The 14,169-nt window shown below is 39.3% G+C and overlaps 1 protein-coding gene across 4 annotated transcripts in view; it reads left to right on the top strand.

Annotated features, from left to right (window-relative positions):
• NCOR1 (nuclear receptor corepressor 1) overlaps positions 1 to 14,169 on the top strand; it is a 126,864-nt gene that overhangs the window by 5,026 nt on the left and 107,669 nt on the right. For all 4 annotated transcript variants that reach the window (XM_072938457.1, XM_072938460.1, XM_072938458.1 and 1 more), the window contains exon 2: positions 10,670 to 10,847. In XM_072938457.1, coding sequence (XP_072794558.1) covers positions 10,740 to 10,847 — 108 coding nt within the window. In that variant the 5' untranslated portion in view covers positions 10,670 to 10,739. The remainder of the gene's footprint in view (positions 1 to 10,669; positions 10,848 to 14,169) is intronic.

Here is a 14,169-nt window from a genome sequence, read left to right on the forward strand (position 1 = left end):
AAATCAATTCCTCTCAGATTATTTGTATTTTCAGGTAATATTAGAACGAAAATATATTAATTTCTATAGCAGGGAAATTGGAATTGTTTTAGTGCTAGGAGAAAATGTGGATTAGGAGCAGTTTGTTTATAGGATTATTGTAGAATTTTTTGAAAGGATAGTACTTGATTTATATCAAAAATTACTTTTTATACTTCAAATTATTTTCTTTCTAAACTGAAGTATAGTCAATTTACAATGTGTTAGTTTCTGGTGTACAGCATAGTGATTCGGTTATACATATAAATATTCCTTTTCCTATTCTTTTTCATTATAGGCTGTTACAAGATATTAAATACATTTCCCTGTGCTGTATAGTAGGTCCTTGTTTATTATATCAAAAATTAAGTCTCTAAGTAGATTAGTCAAGAGCAAAGGAAAAGTTAAAAATGACCAAATTATTTGATGACCCCCCCACCCCCCTCGCAGTTTCTACTTGAGGAATAAAACTTGGGCTGTTTCTCTGTTTCTGTTTTTTTTTTTTTAATTGTTGCACAGAAATAAATTGCTATTACACCAGAATACATTGAGGTTACATTTTTTTCTGGGAAAATTTGACTCATTTATTCTGAGGGTGACCTTTATGGTTACAGATTGCCTCTCCCCTGCATGCTTTTGCTTAACTGACACTTTTTTCTTGACATTTTTGTTGTCATATACAGTTCAGAGTCAGAGTAATCTGTTTCAGGCAGTTCATTTCCCTTGGCAATAGTATATAGATTTGTATAATTTTGAAATGTTTGTTTTAAGTAGTAATCATCATGTCTTTGAACTCCTGTTCAAAGACATTTAACTGTATTACTTTTGATTAAGTTCTTTTAATACAGTTTTGAATAACAGTAACTTTTATGTATTTGGAATGAAACCAAAACTTGTGCTTTCTAGGAGTTACAGCCTAAAATACACATGGTAAATACACCAGAAGGAGGGAGTTTGTAGTCCATTAACTCTGTGTGTGTGTGTGTGTGTGTGTGTAAGAATGGGGGGGCGGGGGAGGGGAGGGAGGAGGGGATGGACCCAGCAGAAGGTGGGGCAGGAGGAGACCATACTCTGTATTTACACAGAACTGGTGTAATGAGTGAAGGGGGATATGTTATTTTAAAATCTTTACTTGTCTTTTATTTATTATAAGTAATGCATTATTTTACAGAAGTGCAATGTGGAAGTACACACAGAAATTGAAAGTAACACTTCCTGCGTGTAATTTGCTAAGTGTGTGCTGTGTATCCTCTCAGGTGTTTTCTGTGTGTATGTAACTTTTTGTATCACCGGACGGTAATGTATTATTCTTTTGTATACTGCTGTTCCACATTGGTGTATTTAGAGCTATTTCTATTATTGACAGCTACATAATACTCTTTCATGAAAGAAAATACCATAGTTTGTTTAATCAGTTTATGGCCACTAGTGTTTTGTCAGAAGAACAAAGCTGTAGTGATGTGTGTGTGTGTGTGTGTGTATTTATTTTGTATATATGTGCAAGCAGCTCTGTAGTTTAGATTTCTTACGTGGAGTTGCCGTTACATGAAGCGTGGATTTGGATGGATGTGCCGCGGGCCCTGGCCAGCACTGGATAGGACAAATGACCACATTTGACAATTTAAGAAGTAGGAAAAAAAGAGATTCTAATAGTCTTTTATCAACCACTGTTGACGGTGAACATTTTTTATTGAGGGGCATTGTATTTCTTTTAGAAATTACTGGCTTTTGTTCTTTGGTTATTTTTGATGGGATTATTGGTCTTTCTCGGGTTGACCTGAAGATCTCTTTACATCAGAGGGCACTCACTCAGTTCATACGTGTACACATCCTGATAACCCCCCTGCTCTTTCACAGTATTATGTAGTCAGGTAGATCCAACCCGGCAACTGTGCTGGCTGTGTGACCTTGGGCACATTGTTTAACCTCTCTAAGCCTTAATTTCCTTATTTGTAGAATGGAAATGGAGATAATGTAAAAAACGTTAGCAGAAAGGCCGGGACGTGGTAGTAAAAAGTCAGTAGATGTTAGTGGTCTCCGTTATTAGTCTGGGCTTCGTGCTCTACTTAGACCTTCCTTACTCTAAGATTTAAAATATTCCCCCAGCCATCAAACTGAAAAAGCAAAGTGAGGAATATTATAGTATGTACTGCTTGTTTTAAAAAGGAAAAATAACATATACATATTTGCTTTTATATATATCATAGAATATTTCTAAAACAAAGCCCAAGAAACTGGTGATGTTGTAGGGAGGAAACTGAGTGACAGAGGCACACGAGTAAGAGGAAGACTTGACTGTGTACCTTTCTGTGTTTTTAAAACAAAGAAGTCCCTAGGTTTTAATTCAACACTTTCACGGTTTCTTTTTTTCTTTGCTTTTCTTTCCTTTTAAAAAAATTTCTAATTTTTAGTAAGCCAGAAAGAGAAAGAAAAATGCCATATGATATCACTTACATGTGGAATCTAAAAAAAAGGACACAAATGAAATACCTATTTATAACTTAGATGATTGATTTCTTGAATATCTGTAAGCACATCTGACTGTCCTTTATGATTGGATCACCACATTCTGCTGATTCTTAGTTTGTGGCTGGCTTTATTCCTTTGATAATTGTGTAAGTTTAAAAACCTAACACTCTAAACTGTTCTTAGAAACAATGAACAGTACATATATGTAAATTTTAAAATGGTTTTATCTCTCAAAAGGTTGCTTTTCCTAGAATAAACTTTGTTTACCCCCAAGGTTTTTTAAAAAAATAAATTAATATTAAAAAAATTTCTAATTTTTTTGGTCCACCTGGAATTCATTTCTAGCATAGGACATGAGATAGACATACACTTTGGGAGGGTATAGGTGAGTGTTTTTATCCCCAAATAGTCAGTTATGTCAACACTGTTTAGTGAATAATCCAGCCTTTGCCCCAGTGATTAGATTTGCAATTTTTATCATTTACTAAATATGTTTGGAACTGTTTCTAATCTATTATGTCCTCTTGATCTCTTGTTATATATTATCAGGTCCTTTAAATTATTTTTTTTTATAATTTTAATATTCCTGTAGGGTTAGTCACTTGTTCATTACTCTGCCCCCCCCCCCCCCACGCTTTGACAATTCTGGTCTATGTGTTCTTTGCGGTAAACTTTAGAGTCATTCTCTGAAGTTCAAGAAGAAATCTTGCTGTGATTTTTGTGGGGATATTGATTCCCATATTGATTGATCACTTGAATGCTGATTGGGAATTTTGAATTCAAAGGTTACTTTTAGGAAAATTGACACCTTTATGTGCTTCTTATTTTTTTGTTCAAACACAGACTTTTGTGTTTTTTTCAGTAGATTTTCAAATATTTCTCCAAGGAAATGCTGTGCATTTCTTATTTCTTTTGCCAGCAAATATAGCAGCGAATCTAACAGGGTGTTCATATTCTTGGGGGGGGAGACAGTGTAGTCAAGCAAAATGAATGCCTTTCAGATTCTGCTTAATCTGTGAAGGAGTGAAGAGGGTACCTGGTGGGAGCCTGCCTCACACGGTGTTGGGAAGATGACATTTGAACTGAGCCCTAAGTTGGAGGAGTCCTCAGCCCCGTGGGTGAGCCAGGAAGAAGTTCCAGGCAGAGAGTAAAGAAGGACAAGGGCTGGAGGCCAGGGCGGGCTTGGCACGGGGTCAGGGCGTGGAAGGAAGCCCATGCTGGGGGCCTCCCGGTCTTCGGGGAGGAAGCAGGCAGAGCAGGTGCGCTGTGTGCCCCAGGGAGGGTTGATGCCACGAGGTGCGTGCAGCCCCGGGAGTCCTGAGCAGGAGAGTGACGTGTTCCGATTTATGGTTTAAAAAGAACGTTTGGCTTTTTGAGTGGAGAAAGTATTGAGGTGGGAGGTCCCAGTCAGGAGCTTCCTGCAGCAGGAGATGAGGACGGGGGTGGATGGAGGAGCCAGGCGGCTCAGGGGGCGGTGGGTGTGGAAGGGGGAAGAGGACCTGCTGGTGCCCGGGGTGCTGCCGAGAGCTGACTGTGAGGTGCTGGGGGCCGTGAGTGCAGGAAAGAAAGGGTCCTTGCCTCATGGGGGTCTAATGGTTCTATTTACTTTTTGTTTGTTTATTTGTTGTGTAGAATTCAGGGCATTTTAAGTCCATTGCTTTTTGTCCACTGTATCTTGGTATATACCTCAGAAATAGTCTGTTCGTCAGCCTTGTTTTATTTTGCTTCCTGCCGTCTCGCTGTCTCTAAGAGTGGGTCAGTGGGGAGGCAGCGGAGCGTGATCTTTAAGATGGTTGTCTCTGAGCTAAAAAATTACGTGGGGGAAGTTCCTTAGCCTGTCTGAAGACTTGATGGATGATGATGGAACCATGTTCTAGATGAGCTCATGCAGGCCAGCCCTCAGTGCACAACAAAGGCATAAAAATGGTAACTTTCTATGCTGTCCTCAGGTGGTGGTGTGTCTGTTAATTTCGGCCAGGCATCTAAACTTAAAAAATTTTTGATCTCAATACACTTTTCTTTCTTTGTGTTAATGGAGGAGAGACTTGGCAAAGAGTTGTCCATTTTGGCTTTGAAATGTCTTCATTTTTACGGTCTAGGCAGTGACTGTTGCTCAGTTTAGAGAATTAGGTCAGTACAGTGCAGCTGCACCACGGAGTCCCCAGTCGCTGCCCACTGCTGCTCCTGGGGAACTTTTCCTTCCTCACCTTAGGTGGGGACAAAGCGGCATTGTCTTCATTCAGGAATTATTTATTGAATGTCTATTCTTATATTAATAAGGGCATAATTATTTGATTAATCTATTTCTTTTAGTATCACTTTATTGGGAGTAGGATAGTTTGAACTAAAATGTCTCTTTCTTTAGTTCCCCAGCTTCTAAGTGAGAAGTCCTTATGTCCAGAGGCCGAGTATAAAACACCTTGTTAATGGCGTTCCCTCAGAGTAGCTCCCCTCTCCCACCAAAGGGAGGAATGCTTTAGTTTATTTTACAGGAGAAATGTGATGCCAGTTTAGCACCACTCTGATCTCGTACAAAGTACAGAATTCACTTGGAGGATTTTCAGCCTCTGTCTCCTCCCCTAGAGGCTGGGCACTGCGATGGACTGTGACGGGGTTTCCCTGCGCCATCGCCGGTCTGGAGACCCCTGGGTGTTTGGGAGACCCCCGGGGGTGGCCCTGCGCCTCTTCCTTCCTGGTGCAGTTGTGGGGTTGCACTGGGGCTGAGCTGCTTTGTGAGATGGAGACCTGCTTCGCCTCAGTTTAGTGTCTAAGTTTGACATCTGCACTGTCATAGAGGCCACTCCCTTGTTCCATACTTTTGTATCAAAAGTTTTTATTGTTTGATTATTTAAAAGAAAGCTGAATTGTGTATTTTCTAGGGGCCTTTTTCTTCCTTGGAAAAATGTGGGCTTCACCTCTGTTGTGACCCTTGGTGGAGTCACTCTTGCTCATCTGAAAAGAGGCATCTGCAGTCCTTCCACAGTGAAGTATATTTTTAGCTTTTTTTCCAAGATCACTTAGGCCACCTTGAAAACCTATCCAAGTACATTTTGGTTATGCAAAGATTGTAGGCCAGAAGCCAGGAGTTCCTGGTGAGAAGGGATTTTTTTTTTTTTTTAGGATTCCATTTCAAATTTTGTTTTGCAAGATAAATTTCCTGTTGAGTAAATTGGTGTGTGTGTCTTTATAGTGTTAATATGGGAAGGTTCAAAAAGGAATTTAAATAGACTGATTTCATTTTACTGTATTTTATTATCTGCAGAATGTTGGAGGCTAGTTCTGGGTTTATCTGTAAAATTCAGATAAAATGTGCTCAACAGTGATACCTAGTTTTAGCATATTATTTTCATCCTAAAATACGACTATATATGTTTTATGGCCACCTGTGCTGGGCTGATAGTAACTAACTTTGTTTTATTTTTAAGATATTCATGTTAAACATCACTAAAATCACATCAGAGCACTAGGACATCGTGAAGGATTGGTTACTGACAAAAGGGAAACATGGACGAATCATTTGATTCATATCTGAGTGACACTGAATGCACGTGTCGCACTCAGGACTCACCGTTGCTGAGAATTAAAACATCCCACAGACAGCACCATACTGCAGAGATTTCTCATCGTGTAGGCCACTGTTGGAAAAAAATTTGGATGACCTTGAGCTAAGATCTTTCCTTTTGCCTCTCCATTCCATTTATAGCTTTATTTACTCAGGATGTCTGAGTTGGGAGAAGAGCTCAGACAGATCACATAAGCATTTGTTAGGGGTTTAGATCAGAATTACTTGGAAAACTTAGGAAATATTTGTGAACATTCATACAGCGAAATACTCTGATTCACTAGGAAGAATGAAGACGCTCTTTACAGACTCATGAGAATGAATGTCAAGTAATAAAGGCAAGATATAGGACAGTGTGTATCTACTATGCTGCCATTTATGTGGGGGCAAAGTGTGTGTGAGGGTGAGAGAGAGAGCAAGGACTTTCTGAAGGATACTCCAGAAGCTGGTGACTTTGGTCATCTTCTGGGAGGACAGCTGGGTGGACGCTGGGGACAAGGGTGAGAAGGAGATGTTTCTCTCTATATTCTGTGGTCCTTTTAGAAACTATTAAATCATACATGTAATATTCTTCCCCAAAACAAAATAAACAGCCCTACCGACAAGACCCCCACGAGCTGGCTTTGCCCATTCCCCAGCAAGCGCAGGTGTACAGGAGGGGAGCGCTGCCGGCTGGCCACGTGTGGCCTCACTGCACACCTTGGCTCCTCGGATGGCTCCTACTCGCCGAGAAGGCTGCACAGCCCAGTGTTAGTTGGGTAATCTTTAGACCTCCCAGTACTTGGATTTTCTGACTTCCTTACCTTGGGACCCGGGGAGCAGGCAGGAGACATGTGGGAGACAGCTGGTCCTAGCTGGTGATCACGGCCGTGGTCTCCTACGGGAGGAAAAGGGCAATGAGTAGTAAGCATGGCAGGGTTATTTAACACGTGTGAATGTTACCTGGTACCGCAGGGCGTTTGAAAAGCGTTTTCTCTATGTTTTGTTTTAAGGTTAGATTGAATGACAGTTCTGTAGAATATTTTATTTTCTAAATCTAGCCAGGTAAAGAATTTGATTAAAATGGGGAAATTGGATCAAGTTGGCATACTGAATTTTGATCTCTTCCCAAATCCTTTAAAATGATGGAAACAAAACTAAAGCTGTGTAAATATAAGTAATACATAGTATTGTTTTCTGTGCTTTGAACATATGTATCATTCTGTAAATTGTTTTCACTAAGCTTTACTTTCTGAGGTTTATATTTTAAAACACAGCTCTAGTTTATTCATTGTAACTGCCGTATAGGATTTTATCATATGAATGTACCACGTAATGGAGTTCAGGCTGTCTTCAAATTTACCAATTTCATTGCTGCAATAAATATCCTTCTGTATGAGAGTATGAGTTTCTGTAGAGTATATACTAAAATTGCTGGGCTGCTTTAAGAATGATTCACATTTCAGATCAGCATGGAGAGGCAGACATTTAATAAGGGGTTTGTTTAAATAATTAACTATAGTTAGTAAATAAAACACAGCTAGACCCCCTACCTTGCCATTATTTTAGAAAAACTTTAAGGTACTAAATGGGTAAAGAACTTTAAGAAGTGTAAGAGGAGAAGGTAGAAGACTTTAAAATTTGACTGTAGGGAAGGTCTTCAGAAAGATGAATCAAGTTATGACTTCTGGAGGAAAATATTTGTAGCAAAGAGGTTACACACACACCAGCAAACCCTGGCCACTCCTGCCTCCCTCCCGCACCCTCCCGCACCCTCCTCACTCTGCCTTTGGGCTTCTGTAGTTCTCCCCATGGAGTGCTCTTGTCTTCTCAAGGCTTTGGCTCTAAAGTCATCTTAGAATATAATTTATTACCTGAACTGGGATAGTTTTGAGAAGGAAATGGAGCATAATTAATAGCTGAGCTGGAACAACAGCCATGAATTGGGTCTGTTTCAGGAAATTGGGGCGTACGGTCATCCTAGCTGAGACTGGCGTGCTGGGATCACTCCACCAGGCATGCCTTCCTTTCCCTGCTCCTCTCATCCTCTTTTACTTACAGCACTTTATCATATTGTTTTGTGATTATTTATTGTCTTTGTCACCTCAGAATAGGTGCAGTATCTTGGTCACTGTTCTGTGCCTGTGTTTAAGACAGTGTTTACACAGTGGTATACTGCGTAATAAATATTTGTTGAATATGTATATGACATTTCTGCTTTTGGTCTTGAAATCTTGTGAAGACATGATAGACACATTTGAAAAACTGAGTAGTAATGGTATACACAAATCATACTGTTACAAAACAAAATGTTCTCATTTACAAGAACTTTTTTTGCTCTGATTAAATTTTCCTTTAGCTAAACTTTTTGAAAAACGATTTTCTAAGCTCATGTATTGGATATTGAGGACAGCTCCGTGAGACACATCCTCAGGCCTTGAGTCTTGGGCTGTCTCCGTAGTGAGTAATCAGCCGGGCTCCAGGAGCGGGCGTGCTGGGAGGGGGGGGCTGTGCTGGGGGGGGGCCGTGCTGGGGTGGGGGCGTGCGCGTCTCCAAGGCTGGCGCTGTGTGAGTTACCGTCCCTCTTGCGAAGGCAGCCTGTACCTGATTTACACACACGCCGGTCGTGTGTGAAAGAGCACCTTTCTCTCCAAACCCTCACCGACAGTAGGCATTCTTTTTTAATATTGTGCTAGTTTCTCTTACTTTTCTGGCATCGTTGATGAAGCTGACTGGCTTCATTAACTTTATTTCCTCTGTTAATCCCATGTTCCTGTCGTGTCTTACATTTTTGTTTTGATCGTTTTTTCCTGATTAATCTGTACATGTATGTTATACATAAATATATAAAAAAATAAAAATTTTACTGTTGTGTGGTTTGTGGTTTGCCATTGTAAGGTGTCTGTCTTATAGAAAAAGTAAAAAAAATTTTCTAAGTCAAAGGTGTCAGTCTTAGGACCATTTGTGCTTTGGGGCACCCTCCTCCCGGTGACTTCTCTGGCCCGCGCTTTGACTCACCTTGGCTCCTGCTCTGGCTGCTTTGCGGTTGCTGAGGGGCTCGATTCAGATTCTGGGAGGAGGTCTGATTGGTACCAGCTGGCCCAGTCAGTGTAGTTCACCTGATAACGAACCTCATGTCAAAGCCACACCCTACCTAGGCGCAGTGTGTAGCGGGAGTGCGGGGATCTGTGTGTGTGTGACCGGCCTCTTAGGACACTGGCGCTGCTTGGCAGCCTGAAGATGGCCCAGTTCTCTGAGCCTGTGGTCCTCAAACTTTTTGGTCTCAAGACTCCTTTTACACTCTTAAAATGATTTAGGGCTCCAGAGAGCTTTTGCTTATGTGGGTTATATATGTTGATGTTTACCATATTAGATGTTAAAATGTGGAACTTTAAAAGGTATTTATTCATTTAAAATAATACAAACCCACATGTTAACATAAAATAACGTTTTTATATTAAGTATTTTCCAAAATAAAACAAAGTTTGATGAAAAGAGTGGCATTATTTTACATTTTTGCAGACCTCTTCAGTATTTGGCTTTAAAAGAAGAGAGCTTGATTTTCATTTCTGCTTCTGCATTCAGCCTTGCAGTATGTTGTTTTGACTGAAGTTTATGGGAAAAAAATCTAACCCCTCACAGATACGCGTTTGGAAAAGGGAAGGGGTTTATACTTGTGTTTACATAATTGTGGATGTTCTTTGATGTCACACCCAAACTAGACAAGTAGTAATTTTTTAAAGGTTAGTTGCTGTGTAGACTATGAAACCATGTCAATACACCTTTCATATTCCTGTCACATTAAACATTTATTGGTTTATCCTGCACCTTATTTATTTAATTGTGGTAAAATGTCCTGGACTTTAAATATTTCTCTCATGCATAATTTTGTAAATCAGTATTGGTCATTTGGAAAATACTGATTCACTGACTTATGCAGATCTTTCAGTTTCATTTTGTAATATCAAAAACTCATATTTGTTAATATCACCACCAATCTTGCCAGAAAAGTCTTGAAAGGTAGGGAAGCCAATCAGGCTCATGGTGGCAGATGCAAATTTTTCCAAAATCCTAATTTTCAAAAAAGAAAAAAAAATTGGCATTTGTTTTCCTTGAAGTGATGGGCTCACTTTGTTCGTCCTTGAAAGTTCTCCATCCCTCATGCCTCCTGAGGCTGTCATTTGGGGGCAGGGTTATTTAATAAAGACAGTATTTCCTCTGCACAAATGCTTACTTTATAAATACTCATGAATCCTTTTAACAGTTGACCTTTTCACAACCCCAGAATTTATAACCATAGAATCTTGTTTTTGTAATATTTAATGTTTGCTTTTCAGACATTTATCGAAAGAAAGACATTTACTGAATGGTTGCCGTGCGCGAGGCCTCTTGCTAAGGTTTACATTGCTCTGTGTGACTGCTGGTATTGTGATATGTTAAAGAGCCTTTTTCAAGTGTAGAGAAAAAGATTCATTAATATTTTTCAAGCCCCCAGTAACTTCTATTATGTTTAGTAAATACGTGAGAGAAAGCTTTTACTGCCAACAGTAGTTTTGTTTATGTAACTATAATTAGAAGTTATGAGAAGCCCACCTGGTGCTTTAGTTCTTACCAATTCTGTTTTTTTCCCATCCTGTTCAGGTGATTTCCTAGAAGCATGATTGCTTGTTGGACTTGATCTCATAGCCTGGTGAGGACTTCTTTACTGATAATGTCAAGTTCAGGTTATCCTCCCAACCAAGGAGCATTCAGCACAGAACAAAGTCGTTATCCTCCCCACTCTGTTCAGTACACCTTCCCCAGCACCCGGCATCAGCAGGTAAGGAGCAAATGTGATGCAGATTTCATGTGTATTTTGTGTTTTTCTTTAGTTTTCCTCTTGAATACATTTATCGGTCAGAAACCAAATACAATTGTTACATATGTGTTTTAATGGCAAGAACCATTCTCAAAGATGGGGAACGAAAGTTTAGGGGTGAATTACCTTTGTCTTCTTACCGTGGCTTTCTGCCAGATTTCAGAGAGTGACCATGTCTCAGCTTCTGATTGTAGGAGTTGTTGATAGAAAAGTATCATAGAAAAGTATCCGTTGCCTAGAGTTTCTAAGTTAAGACCCATGTTTATGCTCCAAGTTGACCATAAGTTCCTGAGTGAGAGCCAGGCCCTGTAAGACTTCATACGTGTGTGTGTTTACTTTATGTAGCTGATGGTATTACTGTGCTGTATTAAAGAGCCTCACCTTTTTGAGAGACTTACTGGTAGGAAGGTGAGTTTGTATGATTGACTCACCTTGTGGAAAATAAAATAGGTGGAATTGTCGACGTGGAGCAAGCCAGGGGCAGGGATGTAAGAGGTCTGGGGGAAAAGAGAAGGGAAGAGGTGAGATGGTCATTTCAGAGAACAGGAAAGCAAATTTCCCAGCACACGTAGCTGAGCGCTGCTGGGTGCTGCTGACGCCGCTCGGGTGTGGTCGTGACACAGAGTGAAAGTGGACACCCTTACCTTGCTTCTTTCACTATTAATATTATAATATTAGATGCACTTGTTTGGTTAAAGAAGTTGCTTTCTGTGCTCGCTTGTGGATTCTTACCACGACTGGATGTTGAATGTTGGCTGTGTGCACTCCACTGATGCTGTTCATCTGATGGCTGATTCCCTAGATGATTGTTCTTGTTGCTGCTTTTTAAATAATCAGCTTTGGGGCTTAGTTTTATATAGTAAAATTTTATTTCATGTGTACATTTTGACAGATTTCTGTACCCATAAAACATCACCAAAATGAAGGAAGAAAACATTTGTTACCCCAGGAAGTTCTCCTGTGCCCCATCCAGGGCAGGCCTCCTCCCCCATGTCCCGCAAGCCTCAGCTCCCAGGGAACCACGACCTGCTTTCTGTCGTGACACATTATGTGTGTCTTGCGTTTCAGATGAAGTTTTTATCTATAAGTGGCTTCTTTTACTTCCCATAATATTTTTGAGATTTATTCATGTTCTGGTGCATCTCAGTAGTTAATTTCTTTTTGTTGCTGGGTATGGATATTCAACAGTTTGTTTATGTAGTTGTTTATTCCAGTTTTTGGTTATTACAAACAAAAATTATTTAGAAAATATGTATCTATGTGTTTGTTGTTTCTAGATTGGATAAAGAAGCTTTGCCTTTTGTTATAGTATCCTTGGGAGAGCATACGTTTTAAATTTTATTAAGTCCGTTTTATTTTTGTCTTTAATATTTCCTGCTTTTTGTGTCATATTTAAGAAGTTTTTGTCATATTCAAGGTCATTGAGATTTTCTCCTATGTTTTCTTCTTAGAGATTTTTAGATTTTATGCTTTTTACATTTGAGTCTAATCAATCTAAAAACAATTCTTATTTATTTTTGTGGGTTTTTTTGGGTGGGCAGAGGTAATTAGATTTTTTACTTATTTATATTAATGGTGGTACTGAGGAATGAACCCAGGACCTTGTACATGCCTAAGCATGCACTCTACAACTGAGCTATACCCTCCCCTCTTACGATCTGCTTTGAATTAAATTTTGTTTATGGTGTGAGGTAAGGTTTGAGGTCACTGTTTTGCATATCAGTATTCAATTATGCTTGAAGCCATTTGCTGAAAAGATGGTCCTTTCCCCACTGAATTGCTCTGGCACTTTAATTCAGGATCAGCCTATCATATACGTATGAATATTTCTGTTCTCTCTAGACTGATATGTTTTGTCTGCTTTATCTCACAGCTATGTGATTTTTCTGTGTAAATAAAAATTTAATCTTTTAATAAAGCACTGCACACTGTCTTGATTATTATAGCTTCACAGTAAACTGAAATTAACAGTGTAATTCTTTACTGAATTGTTATTTTAGATAGTTTAGATCCTGAGCATTTCTATGTACATTTTAGAATCAACTTGTCAGTGTCTATAAAAAAGCTTCCTGGGATTTTGATTGGGATTGTACTGAATCTAGAGATTAATTTGGAAGAGAATTGATGTCTTAACTTTGAATCTTCTGGTCCATGAGTGTGGTATATCTATTTGTGTAGGTCTCATTAATTTTTCTCAGTAATGTTTGGTTGTTTTCGGTGTACAGGTCACATTTATTCCTAAATATTTAATATTTTTGATGCTATTGTAATTGGTACTGCTTTTGTGTGTCAGTTTGCAGTTGTTCGTTGTTACTATCTGTATTGATCTTGTATCCTGCAAACTTGTTACTTACAGTTGCTTTTTTATGGATTCCACAGGCTTTTCTATGTAGATGATCCTATAACCTGGGAATAAAGACAGCTTTGCGTCTTCCTTTCCAAACCAGATGTCTTTTCTCCTTACTGCACTGCTGGAATCCCTGGTGCAGTGTCGACTAGAAGGGGTGGGAGTGGATGTCCTTGCCTTGTTTCTGACCCTAAGAGGAAAGCAGTCTTTCACCACTAAGAACGTTGCTGGCTTGGGAGGTGCTCCTCCCCCTGTATTTCCTAACAGAGTCATTGTCGGATCAGTGTTTTTTCTTCCTTAGATGTTTGATAGAATCTAAGCCACTTGGGCGTAGAATTTTCTTTGTGGGAAGAATTTAACCTATGAACTCAATTTCTTTAGTACTTATAATTCACATTCTTTTCCTTTTCTTGAGTCAGTTTGGGTAAATTTATTGTTTGAATACTAAATTTATTAATTATGTCAATAATTATGTCAGTAATTATGTCGACTTACGGCTGTCGTACTATATTCCCTTATTGATTCAGTGTCTGTTAGGTCTGTTGTGGTATCATTGTGTTGACAATTGGTGGGCTTTTTGTCCCCTTTTTTCCTTCGTTGGTGTAACTGGAGGTTTATTGATGTAGTAGATTCTTTCCTTTGAAGAACTAGGTTTAGTTTCCCCCATTTTCACTAATTTTTTTTTCTGTTTTACTGATTTCTGCTCTGTATTCTCTTCTATAATTGCCCACATGTATGTGATTTCTGACACCTTTCTCTGTTTTGTGTACATTCAGGTTTCCTTTTGATACCATTTTCTTGCTGAAGCACATAATTCCTTTGAGGGCAGGTCTTTGGCAGTGGACTCTCCTGGCTTTTCTTTAAGTGGAAAAGTTTGCTTCAGCTTTGCTTTTGAAGATTACTTTTCACTGGGTATGGAATTCTAGGTTGGCAGTG

The sequence above is a fragment of the Vicugna pacos genome, chromosome 16 (genome assembly GCF_048564905.1).
Source record: "Vicugna pacos chromosome 16, VicPac4, whole genome shotgun sequence".
Taxonomy (NCBI): domain Eukaryota; kingdom Metazoa; phylum Chordata; class Mammalia; order Artiodactyla; family Camelidae; genus Vicugna; species Vicugna pacos.